The sequence below is a fragment of the Somniosus microcephalus genome, chromosome 28 (assembly GCF_052327205.1).
Source record: "Somniosus microcephalus isolate GS21.2 chromosome 28, FLI_Smic_1.0, whole genome shotgun sequence".
Lineage (NCBI taxonomy): Eukaryota > Metazoa > Chordata > Chondrichthyes > Squaliformes > Somniosidae > Somniosus > Somniosus microcephalus.
This window is the reverse complement of record NC_141014.1, coordinates 43135108-43153648: the sequence shown is the minus strand read 5'-3', so window position 1 is coordinate 43153648 and position 18541 is coordinate 43135108. Positions and strand designations below refer to the sequence as shown.

The 18541-nt window shown below is 46.6% G+C and overlaps 1 protein-coding gene across 1 annotated transcript in view; it reads left to right on the top strand.

The window, feature by feature from the left end:
* The window catches only part of LOC147099691 (sacsin-like), a 48454-nt gene extending 30879 nt beyond the window's left edge, over positions 1-17575 (top strand). The window contains exons 4-6 of the mRNA XM_085969220.1: positions 9758-9904; positions 10344-11814; positions 17398-17575. Of these exons, the coding sequence (XP_085825346.1) occupies positions 9758-9904; positions 10344-11814; positions 17398-17575 (1796 nt within the window). The remainder of the gene's footprint in view (positions 1-9757; positions 9905-10343; positions 11815-17397) is intronic.
* The last annotated feature ends 966 nt before the right edge of the window (positions 17576-18541 follow it).

Sequence of the window (18541 nt, the reverse complement as noted above, 5' to 3'; positions counted from 1 at the left end):
CAGAATGGTTCCGGGGATGGGGGCTCTTAGGTACAAGGACAGGTTAGAGAAGCTGGATTTGTTTTCATTAGAGCAAAGGAGGTTGAGGGGTGATTTGATAGAGGTGTACAAGGCAGAGAAGACCTGCGGGAAGAAGGGAGGAGGTCAGTAGGAGTATGTTTGTGTGTGTGTGTGCTAGGCCGATGTAGCAGAGCCTGGTCTCCAATCGTCTTGGATCCCCTTGCCATTGGACCAAGACCTTGCTCTGTCAAGCCCGTGTGGTAGCTGGTGTGCAACGGCCACCCCACATTAAAAGAATTCACGCACAGGCTTCTTCCACCCTTTAAAATTAAGTTTGGGACCTGGAACGTCAGGACCCTCATGGACAACCCCAACAGCGACAGACCAGAACGCTGTACTGCTATCGTTGCCCAGGAGCTCAGACATTTTGGCATAGACATCGCTGCCCTAAGCGAGACCCGGCGGGCAGGGGAAGGCCAGCTCAAGGAGCAAGGCGGTGGTTACACCTTCTTCTGGAAAGGCAAACCTGAAGAAGAACGCCGCCTCCACGGGGTTGGCTTCACCATAAAACATGAGCTAGTTGAACATCTCGGAGACTCCCCTTGTGGAATAAACGAACGCCTCATGACTCTACGGCTCACCCTAGCCCGGAACCAGTGCGCTACGGTCATCAGTACATACGCCCCAACACTGGAAGCCACAGACAAGACCAAAGAGGAATTCTACACCAGCCTCGAACAATCCCTGTCCCGAATCCCAACGGGCGACTTCAACGCCAGAATTGGAAAGGACACAGACCTCTGGGGAGGTGTGATCGGCGGAGAAGGGGCAGGGAAAGCCAACTCCAACGGTACCCTCCTCCTGACAAAATGCTTTGAACATAGCCTTGTCATAACCAACACCTTGTTCTGTCAGAGAGACAAGTACAAGGCTTCATGGCAATACCCTCGCTCCAAGCACTGGCATCTGCTGGACTGCGTCATTGTCCGAGCGAGGGACCGCAAGGACATCCACATCACCCACACCATGACAGGAGCTGACGACTGTTGGACAGACTACCGTCTAATCCACTCTGTCATCTCCATCAACGTAGCCCCAAAACAGCGGCGGCAACAGAAGCAATGCCGCAGGAAAATCAACGCTGGAGCACTCAAAGACCCTGCTAAGAAAGCCCTATTCAGCCTGCGCCTCACAACCAACCTGACGACTCATAAGAAATAGGAGCAGGAGTAGGCCAATCGGCCCCTCGAGCCTGCTCCGCCATTCAATAAGATCATGGCTGATCTGATCCTAACCGCCAATCCACTATCACAGAACCATCTCCTGAATCTAACAGAATTAGACACACGAAATAGGAGCAGGATCAGGCTACACAGCCCCTGGGCCCGCTCCGCTGCCCACAGGGCCATGACCGATCCGAACCTAGACTCGTCCAAATTCCTGCCCGCTCCCCGTAACCCTTAATTCCCTTTACTTCTAGGAAACTGTCTATTTCTGTTTTAAATTTATGTAATGATGTAGCTTCTACAGCTTTTTGGGGCAGCAAATTCCATGGACCTACCACCCTCTGAGTGAAGTAGTTCCTCCTCATCTCAGTTTTGAAAGAGCAGCCCCTTATTCTAAGACTATGCCCCCTAGTTCTAGTTTCACCCATCATCGGGAACATCCTCCCCGCATCCACCCGATCCAACCCCTTCACAATCTTATATGTTTCAATAAGATCGCCTCTCATTCTTCTGAACTCCAATGAGTAGAGTCCCAATCTACTCAACCTCTCCTCATATGTCCATCCCCTCATCCCCGGGATTAACCGAGTGAACCTTCTTTGTACTGACTCGAGAGCAAGTATGTCTTTTCTTAAGTATGGACACCAAAACTGTATGCAGTATTCCAGGTGCGGTCTCACCAATACCTTGTACAACTGAAGCAATACCTCCCTATTTTTATATTCTATCCCCCTAGCAATGAAAGCCAACATTCCATTGGCCGCCTTAATCACTTGCTGCACCTGCATACTAACCTTTTGAGTTTCGTGCACCAGGACCCCCAGATCCCTTTGTAGTTCAGTACTTTCCAGTTTCTTGCCATTAAGATAATAACTTGCTCTACGATTTTTCCTGCCAAAGTGCATAACCTCACACTTTCCAGTATTGTATTCCATCTGCCAAATCTCTGCCCACTTACTTAGCCTGTCTATGTCCCCTTGCAGGTTTTTTATGTCCTCCTCACTCACTACTTTCCCTCCCATCTTAGTATCATCTGCAAACTTTGATATGCTACACTCGGTCCCCTCCTCCAAATCGTTAATATAGATTGTAAAGAGTTGGGGACCCAGCACTGACCCCTGTGGAACACCACTAGTTACTAATTGCCAGTCTGAGAATGAACCATTTATCCCAACTCTCTGCCTTCTGTTAGATAGCCAATCCTCTATCCATGCCAGAATATTACCCCCAATCCCGTGATTTTTTATCTTAAGCAATAATCTTTTGTGTGGCACCTTGTCAAATGCCTTTTGGAAGTCTAAATACACTACGTTCACTGGTTCCCCTTTATCCACCCTATATGTTACTTCCTCAAAGAACTCCAGCAAATTTGTCAAACATGACTTCCCCTTCATAAAACCATGCTGACTTTGTCCTATTAAATTATGATTATCCAAATGTCCTGTTACTGTCTCCTTAATAATGGACTCCAAAATTTTACCTACCACAGATGTTAGGCTAACCGATCTATAGTTTCCAGCCTTCTGTCTACTGCCCTTTTTAAATAAGGGTGTTACATTAGCAGTTTTCCAGTCTGCCGGGACCTTTGCCGAGTCCAGGGAGTTTTGGAAAATTATTACCAATGCATCCACAATCCCTACCGCCACTTCCCTCAAGACCCTAGGATGTAAGTCATCGGGTCCAGGTGATTTATCCGCCTTGAGTCCCATTATTTTACCGAGTACCACTTCCTTAGTGATTTTGATCGTGTTTAGCTCCTCCCCCCCCCCCTTTAGCCTCCTGTTTGTCCAGTGTTGGGATATTCTTAGTGTCTTCTACTGTAAAGACTGATGTAAAATATTCATTCACTGTTTTTGCCATCTCCATATTTCCCACCATTAATTTCCCGGTCTCATCCTCTAAGGGACCAACATTTACTTTAGCCACCCTTTTTCTTTTTATATTACTATAAAAACTCTTACTATCTGTTTTTATATTTTTTGCTAATTTACTTTCATAATCTATCTTCCCTTTCTTAATCAATCTTTTTGTTATTTTTTGCTGTCTTTTAAAGTTTTCCCAATCCTCTATCCTCCCACTAGATTTGGCTACCTTATATGCCCTTGTTTTTAGTCGAATACTATCCTTAATTTCTTTACTTAGCCACGGATGGCTGTCTTTTCTTTTACACCCTTTTCTTCTCAGTGGAATATATATTTTTTGGAAGTTGTAAAATAACTCCTTAAATGTACACCACTGATCATGTATCGTCTTACCCTTTAATCTATTTTCCCAATCCACTCTACTCAATTCCGCTCTCATACCTTCATAGTCTCCTTTATTCAAGCTTAGCACGCTTGTTTGAGATCCAACCTTTTCACCCTCTAATTGAATATGGAATTCAACCATGTTATGGTCACTCATTCCAAGGGGATCCTTTACTAGGACATTTTTAATTAATCCTGTCTCGTTACACAGGACCAGATCTAAGGTTGCTTGCCCCCTGGTCGGTTCGGTTACATACTGCTCAAGAAACCCATCCCTAATACACTCAATGAACTCATCCTCAAGGCAGCCCTGCCCAATTTGATTTGTCCAATTAATATGATAGTTAAAATCCCCCATAATTATAGATGTTTCCTTATTACAACCCTCAACTATTTCCTGATTGACACTCCGTCCAACAGAGTTGCCACTGTTCGGAGGCCTATAGGCTACGCCCACTAGTGTTTATTTCCCCTTATTATTCCTTACCTCCACCCAAACTGTTTCATTATCCTGATCTTTTGACCCAATATCATTTCTCTGTATTACAGTGATCCCATCCTTTATTAACATAGCCACCCCACCTCCCCTTCCTTCCTGCCTGTCCTTCCTGATCGTTAAATAACCTGGTATGTTTAATTCCCAGGCATTGTCACCCTGCAGCCATGTTTCTGTAATGGCCACAAGATCATACCCATATGTAGTTATTTGTGCCATTAACTCGTCTATTTTGTTACGAATGCTACGTGCATTCGGATAGAGAACTTTCAAAGATGTTTTGTGACACTTAGTTCCTGCTTTTGCCCTTTTTATTACTTTACCTTTTACTCCATACCTTCTGCCCCTTCCTGACACGCTCTGGTTTTTAATTTCCCCACTGCTACCTAAGTCTATGACCTTCTCTGTTGTCATTTTTATTATTTGCTCTCTAGGAACCTCCCCCCCACTAGTTAGTTTAAAGCCCTCTCTACAGCCCTAGTTATATGATCCGCCAGGACTCTAGTCCCAGCACTGGCCAAGTGAAGCCCGTTCCAACGGAACAGCTCCCTCCTGCCCCAGTACTAGTGCCAGTGTCCCAGGAAGCAAAACCCATTTCTCCCACACCAGTCTTTGAGCCACGCATTTAACTCTCTAATTTTATTTGTCCTAGCCAAATTTGCTCGTGGCTCAGGTAATAATCCAGAGATTATTACCCTTGTGGTTCTGCTTTTTAATTTGGCCCCTAGCTGCTTAAACTCCCTCAGCAGAACCTCCTTCCTTGTCCTATCTATGTCGTTGGTACCAACATGGACCACGACAACTGGATCCTCCTCCTCCCACTCCAAGTTTCTCTCCAGCCCAGAGGAGATGTCCTTAACCCTGGCACCGGGCAGGCAACACAGCCTTCGGGACTCTCGCTCTCGGCTGCAAAGAACTCTATCTATCCCCCTAACGATAATATCCCCTACCACTACAACATTTCTTTTAACTCCCCCCACTTGAATGGCCCCCCGCTCCACGGTACTGTGGCCAGGTTGCTCATCCTCCCCGCAGTCCCTGTTCCCATCCTCACAGGGAGTAAGAGCCTTGAACCTGTTGGACAAGTGCAAGGGCTGCGGCTCCTCCAACACTACCTCCTGGATCCCCGTACCTGCCTCACTTCTAGTCACACCATCCTGACCCTGGCCACGGACTACATTTGAATTAATTAATCTAATTGGTGTGAATACCTCGTGATACACAGAGTCCAGGTAACTCTCCCCCTCCCTGATGTGTCTCAGTGTTTGAAGCTCGGACTCCAGCTCTTCAACACGGAGCCGGAATTCCTCGAGCAGCCAACACTTACTGCAAATGTGATCACCGTGAGCATCAATGGTGTCCACCAGCTCCCACATATTGCAGCAGCAACACATCGCCTGATCTCCCATTCTATGTAATTAATTAAATTTATTAATATTATTCTTAAATACCCTCTGCCCCGATTCTAGATGGTGAATATCACACCTTAGAAACTATAAACCAAAGAGATTTAAGCTTAAAAAGGGAGAAATACTTACCAACCAATCACTTACCCGCTTTCTGGTGACGTCACACTTGGATTACTTTTTACCTCTCTCCCAGTGATTCAGAGATACAGACTGCCCACAGCACCTGGTCTGCACTCAAAGCCTCCATAATCAGCACCTGTGAAGAGACGCTCGGTCACTCGACCAGGAAACACCAAGACTGGTTCAACGAGAATGACCAGGAGCTAATAAGCCGCAAGCGCAAGGCATTCCTGATCTGGAAACAGCAAGAGAACTCGAGAGCTGGAAAGCAGCTCTACAGACGCCTGAAGGCCGAGGTCCGACAAAAAACTCGTGACCTAAAGAACAGATGGTGGGTGGAGAAAGCGCAGGAGATCCAGCAGCTAGCCAACAACCACGACGTGTGTGGATTCTTTAGTGCAGTCAAGACCAACTACGGCCGAAGCACCCAAGGTCCTACCCCACTGCGAGCCAAGAATGGAGAGGTACTCATCAAGAACAGAGAGGCAGTCAGTGCCCGCTGGGAAGAGCACTTCGAAGATCTCCTTAACTGAGAATCTGTCTTCAATGCGAGTGTCCTCAACTCCACCCCCCAGCATGCTACCCGCCACCACCTCGGCACATCCCCAGCCCGGCATGAGGTTGAAAAGGCCATCCGACAACTGAAGAACAACAAGGCCACAGGAGCAGATGGAATCCCCGCGCCGAGGTGCTAAAACATGGCGGAGATGCAATATTGGCGCGAATACATGAACTAATTTCTCTTATTTGGAAGGAGCAGAGCATGCCAGGGGATCTCAGAGACCCCATAATTGTGACCATCTTCAAGAAAGGTGACAAGTCCGATTGCGGTAATTACAGAGGAGTCTCCCTGCTGTCTGCCACAGGGAAAGTCATCGCAAGAATCCTCCTCAATCGCCTTCTCCCAGTGGCTGAAGAGCTCCTCCCAGAGTCGCAATGCGGATTCTGCTCACTAAGGGGCACAATGGACATGATCTTCACCGCGCATCAACTACAAGAGAAATGCAGGGAACAGCACCAACCGCTGTACATGGCCTTCTTTGACCTCACAAAGGCCTTCAACACCGTCAACCGTGAGGGATTATGGAGTGTCCTCCTCAAATTCGGCTGCCCTCAAAAGTTTGTCACCATCCTCCGCCTGCTTCACGACGACATGCAAGCCGTGATCCTGACCAACGGATCCACCACAGACCCAATTCACGTACGGACCGGGGTCAAGCAAAGCTGTGTCAACGCACCAACGCTCTTCTCGATCTTCCTGGCTGCAATGCTCCATCTCACCCTCAGTAAGCTCCCCGCTGGAGTGGAGCTAAACTACAGAACAAACGGGAAACTGTTCAACCTCCGTCGCCTCCAATCCAGATCCAAGGTCGTCCCATCCTCTGTCATTGAATTACAGAATGCAGACGACGCTTGCGTTTGCGCACACTCTGAGGCCGAACTCCAAACCATCGTCAACACTTTCACTGAAGCGTACGAGAGAATGGGCCTTACACTAAACATCCACAAAGGTTCTCTACCAACCTGCCCCCGACACATAGTACTGCTCCCCGATTATCAAAATCCACGATGAGGCCTTGGACAACGTGGACCACTTTCCATACCTCGGGAGCCTACTGTCAACAAGAGCAGACATCGATGACGAAGTCCAACACTGCCTTCACTGTGCCAGTGCAGCCTTCGGTCGCCTGAGGAAGAGAGTGTTTGAAAATCAGGATCTCAAACCCAGCACCAAGCTCATGGTCTACAGAGCAGTTGTGATACCCGCCCTCCTGTATGCTTCAGAGTCATGGACCATGTACAGCAGGCACCTCAAAGCACTGGAGAGGTACCACCAACGCTGCCTCCGCAAGATCCTGCAAATCCATTGGCAGGATAGGCGCACCAATGTCCGTGTTCTCGCTCAGGCCAACATCCCCAGCATCGAAGCTTTGACCAAGCTCGATCAGCTCCGATGGACGGGCCACATCGTCCACATGCCCGATACGAGACTCCCAAAACAAGCACTCTACTCGGAGCTCTGACACGTCAAGAGAGCCCCAGGTGGACAGAGGAAACACTTCAAGGACACCCTCAAAGCCTCCTTGAAAAAGTGCAACATCCCCACCGACACCTGGGAATCCCTGGCCCAAGACCGCACAAAGTGGAGGAGAAGCATCCAGGAAGGCGCCGAACACCGAGTCTCTTCGCCAGGAGCAAGCGGAAGCCAAGTGCAAACAGCGGAAGGAGCGCAAGTCAACCCAAGCACCCCACCCACCTGCCCCTTCAACCACCGTCTGCCCCACCTGTGACAGAGACTGTAGGTCTCGCATTGGACTCATCAGTCACCTGAGAACTCATTTTTAGTGTGGAAGCAAGTCATCCTCTGTTCCGCGGGACTGCCTAAGACGAAGAAGACAAGGTTATGACGGGTTTGGATAGGCTAGACGAGGAACGCCTGTTCCCACTAGTTGATGGTACAAGGACTAGGGGACATAGATTTAAGGTTTTGGGCAAGAGATACAAGGGGGATGTGAGGAAAACCTTTTTTACGCAGCGAGTGGTGAGGACCTGGAACTCGCTGCCGACGGAAGTGGTGGAAGCGGAGACACTCAATGTTTTCAAGGGGAGACTGGATAGGCACTTGAGGGAAATAAACTTGCAGGGCTACAGGGATAGAGCGGGGGAATAGGACTGACTGGATTGCTCTACAGAGAGCTGGCATGTACTCGATGGGCCGAATGGCAACCTTCTGTGCTGTTATAACTCTTGAGACGGTAGATTTCTGCTTCCGTCTCTCCTTTTCAGTGTTACTCCAGTTTTCTTCATGAATTTCTCGGCCCAGTCAATCAGTCACTTGGGGCTTTGCTTTCTCGCCACAAATGCAGCTCTTAATAAGAGGAATGTACTACTGGTATACAAAGATGGGAGGGAAAGCAATGAGTGAGGAGGACATAAAAAACCTGCAAAAGGACATAGACAGGCAAAGTGAGTCGGCAGAGATTTGGCAGATGGAATATAATGTTGGAAAGTGTGAGGTTATGCACTTTGGCAGAAAAAATCAAAGAGCAAGTTATTATCTAAATGGAGAGAAACTGCAAAGTGCTACAGTACAAAGGGATCTGGGGGTCCTGGTGCATGAAACACAGAAGGTTAGGATGCAGGCACAGCAGGTGATCAGGAAGGCCAATGGAATCTTGGCTTTTATTGCGAGGGGGATGGAGTATAAAAACAGGGAAGTCTTGCTGCAGTTGTACAGGGTATTGGTGAGGCCACACCTGGAATACTGCGTACAGTTTTGGTTTCCATATTTAAGAAAAGATATACTTGCTCTCGAGGCGGTTCAGAGAAGGTTCACTTGGTTGATCCTGGAGATGAGGGGGTTGACGTATGAGGAAAGGTTGAGTAGGTTGGGACTCTACTCATTGGAGTTCAGAAGAATGAGAGACGATCTTATCGAAACATATGAGATTGTGAGGGGGCTTGATCGGGTGGATGCGGGGAGGATGTTTCCACTGATGGGTGAGACTAGAACTAGGGGGCATAATCTTAGAATAAGGGGCTGCCCTTTCAAAACTGAGATGAGGAGAAACTTCTTCACTCAGAGGGTAGTAAATCTATGGAATTTGCTACCCCAGAGAGCTGTGGAAGCTGCAACATTAAATAAATTTTAAATGGAGATAGACAGTTTCCTAGCAGATAAGGGTATTAGGGGTTACGGGGAGAGGGCAGGGAAGTGGACGTGAGTCTAGGTTCGGATCAGCCATGATCTTATTGAATGGCGGAGCAGGCCCGAGGGGCCGTCTGGCCTACTCCTGCTCCTACTTCTTATGTTCTTATGTAACTACTCGGGGACTCATGTTGACATCTCACTTACATCCTATCATTCTCTATACTGGTATCTCCTCAAATGTAGCTAGAGATGGAAAGTTTACAATCCCAAAAGACAAAGTGACAATAACGCTCTTCATGTTTCTCACCCGCCCTGCTTTGGCAGATTTACTCTCACTGCAATGTGAAGATAAGGTCCTGCCTTATTAAGTGGTAATAAAATAAGGCATTTAATACTGTTAGGTACTCAAAAAAATTGTTGAATTAAATGTGCCAGAGTTTATTTTGACATCGACATAAATGGTCAGTATAGTATTGATGCACATCTCAGAAAGAAGGGATTAAAGTTCCTTTTCTTTGAGAAGGGAATCAGTATGTTAAGTGGCTGTTCTCCAAACATCTGCTCACAGTGTATTCTTTACAACCCCTGCTTTGTTTTTCCTTCTTTAGGCCCAGCTCTCATAGTGTATAATGATTCTGTGTTCTCGGAAGAGGATTGGCATAGCATTCAAACTACCGGAATCAGTCAAAAGCGAAATGATCCCAGCAAAGTTGGCCAATTTGGCCTTGGATTCAATACTGTTTATCACATCACAGGTGAAAGATTTATTTTTAGTATACAAAATAGTATGACATTATAATACAGCCTGTATAACTATATAAAATTCCATTTAAAATATTTTATTTTTAAAGAGTTAACTATTTGTAGGTGTTATTTGTGCAATACCTGTGAGTACATAACAGCACGAAACGAGTGCTGTGAAAATTATATTTATTTTTGTTAAACCGACAAGCAATAGTGCAAAATAAAACAAAGGTAGCAATAAAACATTACCAGTGCGTTATCTTCCAGTGTATTGATCGTGTATGTTCAAGGTAACCAATTATTTCATAGATAAGTCTGTTGAATCTAAAATCTGTTTACTGTTTACTTTTTATTTTTATTTTTGGAACGTGAAGGTTAAATTGACATCTGTGAGCTTAGACAGGTGGCATTGTGATCTCTTAAAACTTTTTTCAAACTTTTTTTCTATAGATTTACCCAGCATATTCAGTGGGAAATATATTGGTATACTTGACCCACAAGAAAAGCTGTTTGGAGACCGGGAAGCAGGGTATATATGGGCTCTTGATGATTCAGAGGACAGGGAAGCTCTTGAACACTCCAGAGATCAGTTCAGGCCATTCAGATATGCCATGGAAGCGACTGGGACCGTAACATGGACTAACGCACTGAAAGAGCATTATTTCAAGGGAACATTGTTTAGGTTTCCATTGAGAACTGAACCTTCAGAAATATCAGACAGCTTGTATGATAAAGATAAGATTTTTGATCTTTTTGATTCCTTCAGAGCAGATGAAGATATGAGTCTCCTGTTTCTCAGAAATGTTGCATCAGTCTCTATTAAGCACATTGACACCAGTGGAAATGTAAACGTTCTTTTACAAATAGCTGCTTTGCAGCCTGAGTATATTCCCTCTTTTAATCACAACCTCAATGTTGAAAGCCAGGAATTGGCCTCCAATGTTAAAACTTCTACCTGCATCAGAGCTATTTCACATCACGTTGCAACAGAAGAACACCACAATGACTGGTTAATAACAAATTGCACAGGCAGCACAGGTGAATGGCCTAACTTAGATGATCTGGCTGAGAGGTTGAGTTACGCTCCACATGTTGGACTAGCTTTTCCATTGAGTAAAGCTGAAACTACAGAAGCTGACGCAAGAACAGACTTTGAAGGACGTCTTAGTTTCTTTCTACCTCTCCCAGATAACGAGGCCAACAAGACTGGATTGCCTGTCCACGTAAATGCCTTCTTTGGACTTTCAGACAACCGAAGACATATCAAGTGGGTTGAATCAGACCAAAGATATGATGAAGCAGCCAAGTGGAATGAGCTACTGATAGAGAAAATCCTTCCTTATGCATACTGCCAACTTATCCTGGATGCCATTACTCTGGCTCAAACCTCAGTGCTAAAACCCTCATCAGTGTATCGTTTATGGCCAGACTATGAGAAAATGAACCATAAAGAGCGTTGGGTTAAGATAACTAAGGAAACCATCAAGCGCTTGCTGGAACTTAATGTTCTATGCTTGGCTGCCAGTGAAGATAAGTGGATAAGAGCTGACAAAGCCATCTTTTTGCACTGTTATGATCGGCTTGACATAAGACAGGCAATTGAGGATGTTTTGATAAAAGAGGCTCAACCTTTGGTTCGAGTCCCAAGTCATGTATTTAAGGCCATAGTATTCACTTTAGAAAATCAAAGTAACTTAAATGTGATCACTCCAGCATCTTTACGAATCATTCTTCAGCATTGTGATTTGGACACTATCCCATGTGAGCAAAAGTTAATGCTTCTAGAGTATGTTCTATGTGATGAGCAATACAATTCCCTCAACAACCTTCAACTACTGCCAGTCACCAATGGATCCTTTGTAAAGTTCCAAATCCATGCATCTGATGAGCCTGTATTTACTGACTCAGCAAAATTTCCACGGTAAGCCTTTAAAAACAAGAATATAAAATAGCTTCACTCAGTTTTGGCCATATTATTTCAATAGTATTTTAAAAAAGTGTTTAGCTCAATACCCTGGTGCCAAGTTTTAATATGGTAAAATAATCTGCAGTGTTTGTAATGAAGATGTGGTTCATCTTCCTGGGCTACTGTGCCATACAGATTAGGAAGTTCCCATATTTCTTTCCTGATCTTGTTCACTAGTCTCAGCTGGAGTAGTGTTTGGGCAGCTTAAATGGGTTAGAGAGGAGGGAAAGCAGCCAGAGTCCCTTCTCCTGTTTGTTGTTCAGTGGCTTTCAGGGGAAAATGGACATATGTGAATGTCAACTGAAGGCAGGGTTGAGCATATTCTCTGTGAAGGTTTGCAAGTGAGAATGGCCCCTTAGGTGAGGTACGAAAAGGCTGCAGTTATCCAGCGAAACATGGCTTTTAGGAGAAAAGGGAAAACATATTGGCTGGGGGAAGAAAAGATGTTTTTCAAAATCAGTATTAAAGCGTCTTAAAGGAGGAAAGAGAGGAGAGTTTTATGGAGGGAATTCCAGAGCTTGGGGCCTAGGCAACAGAAGGCACAGCCAATGGTTGAGCAATTAAAATCGGCGATGCTCAGGAGTGCTTAATTAGAGGAGCGCAGTTATCATGGGGGTTGTGGGGCTGAAGGAGGTTAGAGAGATAGGGAGGGGTGAGGCCGTACAGGGATTTGAAAACCTGGATGAGAATTTTGAAATCGAGGCGTTGCTTAACCGGGAGTCAATGTAGATCAGCGAGCACAGGGGTGATGGGCGAACGGGACTTGGTGCGAGTTAGGACACGGACAGCAGAGTTTTGGATGGCCTCAAGTTTACGTAGGGTAGAACGTGGGAGGCCGGCCAGGAGTGTGTTGGAATAGTCCAGTCTAGAGGTAACAAAGGCATGGATGAGGGTTTCAGCAGCGGATGAGCTGAGGCAGGGGTGGAGACGGGCGATGTTACGGAGGTGGAAATAGGCGGTCTTAGTTTTGCCATGGATATGTGGTCGGAAGCTCATTTCGGGGTCAAATATGACACCAGTGTTGCGAACAGTGTGGTTCAGCCTCAGACAGATGTTAGGAAGGGGATGGAGTCGGTGGCTCGGGAACGGAGTTTGTGGCGGGGACCGAAAACAATGGCTTTGGTCTTCCCAATATTTATTGAAGCTTTGAAGATGACACAAATCCACCAGAGTTTCGCTGAATGAACAAAACTTTGTTATTGAAATTAGTATGACCACATCAGCCTGTAAAATGCAAGGAGTTTCAGGTTCACTGTGGGCAGGATTATGGAGCAATATAACAGTAGATTAAACCAAACATACTGTAAGAATATTCTTTAGTTTCATTCTTTCCTATTCATTTTTTTCTCCCCTTCCATTATACACCTGCTCATTTAAAAAGAAAGACTTGCATTTCTATAGCGCCTTTCATGACCTCAGGATGTCCCAAAGCGCTTTACAGCCAATGAAGTACTTTTGAAGTGTAGTCATTGTTGCAATGTAGGAAATGCGGCAGCCAATTTTACGCACAGCAAGCTCCCACAAACAGTAATGTGATAATGACCAGATAATTTTAGTGATGTTGGTTCACCCTGAATGGTGGGACAGTCTGTTCAGTAGCCTTGTTCAAGACACTATTAATGCTGTTCCATAATAACCCAGTGTAGTGGGCCTTGTTTACTAAAAAAACTTAATTTAAAAAATAGTTTTTCTAAAGTAAGAAGAGTTCTGTACTTCTGATAAAATGTCTGAGTATGATCAAATGCCATCGATGAATTTTTAAAAATTCATTCATGGGATGTGGGCTTCGCTGGCAAGGCCAGCATTTATTGCCCATTCCTAATTGCCCTTGAGAAGGTGGTGGTGAGCCGCCTTCTTGAACCGCTGCAATCCGTGAGGTGAATGTACTCCCACAGTGCTGTTAGGGAGGGAGTTCCAGGATTTTGACCCAGCGACGATGAAGGAATGACTATATATTTACAAGTCAGAATGCTGTGTGACTTGAAGGGGAACTTGCAGGTGATGGTTTTCCCATGCACCTGCTGCCCTTGTCCTAGGTGGTAGAGGTCGCGGATTTGGGAGGTGCTGTCGAAGAAGCCTTGGCGAGTTGCTGCAGTGCATCTTGTAGATGGTACACACTGCAGCCACGGTACGCTGGTGGTGGAGGGAGTGAATGTTTAAGGTGGTGGATGGGGTGCCAATCAAGCGGGCTGCTTTGTCCTGGATGGTGTCGAGCTTCTTGAGTTGTTGGAGCTGCACTCATCCAGGCGAGTGGAGAGTATTCCATCACACTCCTTACTTGTGCCTTGTAGATGGTGGAAAGGCTTTGGGGAGTCGGGAGGTGAGTCACTTGCCGCAGAATACCTAGCCTCTGACCTGCCCTTGTAGCCACAGTATTTATGTGGCTGGTCCAGTTAGGTTTCTGGTCAATGGTGGCCTCCCGGGATGTTGATGGTGAGGGATTTGGCGATGGTAATCCCGTTGAATGTCAAGGGGAGGTGGCTAGATTCTCTCTTGTTGGAGATGGTCATTGCCTGGTAATTGTATGGTGCAATTGTTACTTGCCACTTATCAGTCCATGCCTGCATGTTGTCCAGGTCTTGCTGCATGCGGGCACGGACTGCTTCATTATCTGAGGAGTTGCGAATGGAACTGAACATTGTGCAATCATCAGCGAACTTCCCCACTTCTGACCTTATGATGGAGGGAAGGTTATTGATGAAGCAGCTAAAGATGGTTGGGCCTGGGACACTGCCCTGAGGAACTCCTGCAGCGATCTCCTGGGGCTGTGATGATTGACCTCCAACCACCACAACCATCTTCCTTTGTGCTAGGTATGACTCCGGCCAGTGGAGAGCTTTCCCCCAGATTCCCATTGTCTTCAGTTTTACGAGGGCTCCTTGATGCCACACTCAGTCAAATGCTGCCTTGATGTCAAGGGCAGTAACTCTCACCTCACCTCTAGAATTAAACTCTTTTGTCCATGTTTGGACCAAGGCTGTAATGAGGTCTGGAGCCGAGTGGTCCTGGCAGAACCCAAACTGAGCATTGGAGAGCAGGTTATTGGTGAGCAAGTGCTGCGTAATAGCATTGACGACGACACCGTCCATCATTTTGCTGATGATTGAGAGTAGGCTGATGGGACATAAAAACATAAGACCATAGGAAATAGGAGCAGGAGTAGGTCATTTGGCCCATCGAGCCTGCTCTGCCATTCAATAAGATCATGGCTGACCTTCTACCTCATCTTCACTTTCCTGAACTACCCCCATATCCCTTGATTCCCTTAATATTCAACAATCTATCAATCTCTGTCTTGAATATCCTCAACGACTAAGCCTCACAGCCCTCTGGGGTAGAGAATTCCAAAGATTCACCACCCTCTGAATGAAGAAATTTCTCCCCATCTCAGTCCTAAATGGCCGACCCCTTATTCTGAGACTGTGACCCCTGGTTCTAGACTCCCCAGCCAGGGGAAACATCCTCCCAGCATCTACCCTGTGAAGCCTTGTAAGAATTTTGTATGTTTCAATGAGATCACCTCTCATTTTCCTAAACTCCAGAAAATATAGGCCTAGTCTACTCAATCTCTCCTTATAGGACAATCCTCCCATCCCAGGAACCAGTCTGGTGAACCTTCGTTGCACTCCCTCTGTGGCAAGTATATCCTTCCTTAGGTAAGGAGACTAAAACTGTCCACAATACTCCAGGTGTGGTCTCACTAGGGCCCTATATAATTGCAGTAAGACGTCTTTACTCTTATACTCAAATCCTCCTGTAATAAAGGCCAACATACCATTTGCTTTCCTAATTGCTTGCTGTACCTACATGTTAACTTTCAGCGATTCGGGTACAAGGACACCCAGGTCCCTCTGAACACCAGCATTTCCCAATCTCTCACCATTTAAAAAAAATACTCTGCTTTTCTATTTTTCCTACCAAAGTGGATAACTTCACATTTCCCCACATTATATTCCATTTGCCATGTTCTTGCCCACTCACTTAGCCTGTCTATATCCCCTTGAAGCCTCCTTGCATCCTCCTCACAACTTACATTCCCACCTAGCTTTGTATCATCAGCAAACTTGGATATATTACATTTGGTCCCCTCATCCAAATCATTGATAGAGCTTGTGAATAGCTGAGGCCCAAGCACTGATCCTTGCGGTACCCGACTAGTTACAGCCTGCCAACCCGAAAATGTCCCATTTATTCCTAATCTCTCTGCTAGTTACAACCTCAAAAAACTCCCAACAGGTTTGTCAAACACGATTTCCCTTTCATAAATCCGTGTTGACTCTGCCCAATCCTATTATTTTCGAAGTGCCCTGTTACCACATCCTTAATAATAGATTCTAGCATTTTCCCTACTACTGATGTCAGGCTAACTGGTCTGTAGTTCCCCGTTTTCTCTCTCCCTCCTTTCTTAAATAGTGGGGTTACATTTGCTACCTTCCAATCCGCGGGAACCGTTCTAGAATCTATGGAATTTTGGAAAATGACAATCAATGCATCCACTATCTCTGTAGCCAACTCTTTCAAAACCCTAGGATGTAGGCCATCAGGTCCAGGGGATTTATCGGCTTTCAGTTCCATTAATTTCTCCAGTACTACTTTTTTACTAATACTAATATCTTTCAGTTCCTCATTCTCGCTAGACCCTTGGTTCTCCACTATTTCCGGGAAGTATTTTGCGTCTTCTTTCGTGAAGACAGACACTGTGGCTGCGAATTTCCCAGCGGAGGCAAGTTGGAGTCGGGTTGAGTGGTCAGCGGCTTCCGGTCCCGCTCCCGGTTGCCGTCGCCCCATCGGTAAAATTTTACCTTGATTGGCCTCGTTACGGCCGACGTGCGGGTCCCTCCAGGCAATTGCTTGAAGCGTGTCAGATGCTCGCGTCTGATGATGTGTTGTTTCAGTGAAGATTTAAAGGGGCCATGTCCCCTTTGCAGAAGCATTAGCTTTTTTCTCTCAGAAATGCTGGCTGCTGCAGGAATGGCAGCGCAACAAAATAAGGCTGCACTCAAGTTCGATGAGGGCTCCCTCTATGCTCTTGTGGAGGGAGTTAGAGGACAGCAGGTGGTCCTCTTCCCTGGAAACGGAAGGAGGAGGCCTCCTCGGTAAACCAAGGCAGCTTGGCTGCAAATTACTGAGGAGGTGAGCGCGAGGTCTGTGTGCAGACGCACATGGGTTCAGTGTTGAAAAAGGTGTAATGATCTGTTGAGTTCAGCTAAAGTGAGTATAACATCACACTTACCTTCAATCTGCCTTCCATCTCTTATCACCCCCATCAATCTGCATTGGGAACCTTCCCCTGCACATCCCAACTCACTCTAACATCCCTTGCACCCTCACTCATCCCTCTCTTTACAGAATCACGTCCCCATCTTGATGTGCAACACTCACACCCTTATGCAATGCCTACAACTTAAAATGCACAGGGAAGGAAGATGGTTAGTGCACCTCACTCCTTCACAGTCTGCCTCTAAACATCTATGTCATGCATTCTTAACACTCACTCCATCAGTCTCCCTCAAACTCCACTTGTATCCCTTACTACAGGAGAAGAGAGCCCACAATAAAAGGGAGAGGGGGAGGACAGGAGGAGGACCACCATCGCTGGCTCACCTTACGAGTGCTGAGGAGGCAGCCCTGGAGATCGCTGGAGGTGCAGAGGAGTTTGCAGTGGGGGATGGAAAGACGGGCATGGAACAGCAAGCTGGTGAGAGAATTGATTTAGCAATCATGAGTGACTAATATGGGATATGATGTTCATAGAGAATGAGTACTGAGCATCTGCACAATGACATGTATCTGCAACCTACATGTCACTTGTCAAACTCATGCATTTACTCCCCAACAGGACCATCGAGAGCCCCGCTCCCCACTGTACAGGAGGAAGAGCAGGAGCCTCCAGCCTCTGAGGGAGCAGTGTCACCAGCACTCAGTGCACCCAGCCTCAGTGCAGAGACGCACACCTTGGTGGGTTTTGTGCGAGATAGAGTAGTGTTGTCACCTGATGTATCACAGCTCACAGGTGAGCAGGAGAAGATGTTGGAGGCAGGGACAGCAGTGGAGAGTCTTCGTCGGAGGACGCTGGGCTCTCCTAGCTCTGCTCAGCTGCATGTAGATGCTGAGCCTCTGGGGCCATCCAGAAGGAGAGCCGTGCTGGAGCTTCAGGAACAAGTGCAGGAGGTTCTGAGTGGGTTTTTTAACACAGTAAGTGCTAGTGTGCAGAGAATGGAGGAGCCCATGCTAAACATGAGCAATGCCGTGGTGAATGCTATGGGCAATATAGGTGCTGCAATGGAAAGGATGGCAACCTCCATGGAGCACATAAATCACCAGACTCAGGAGAAAAAGGTAACACTTCTAAATAGATGGTCATCCATGGAGGATAGATGGGCATCTATTGAGGAGAGAAGCCAGAGATTCATGGACGTCCTTGTCATGAGGAATGTCAGTACCGTGACAGGTCCACATGGCCACACCGATGTGCAGCAAGGTGCTCTCCAGCAACTTGCTAGCAGTGAAGTGCGAGTGACCCATGAGAGGGGTGGTGATGTACGAGCATATGGAAGTGGGGGCTCCTCTCCAAGCGCTCCCACTCCCCTGCCACTGCCGAGCCCGCGGTCGGAGCCCCATCTGCCTGAGGCAACAGGAATGGCCGAGTCTGCCCCTGCACAGCCACAGGAGGAGCAGACTT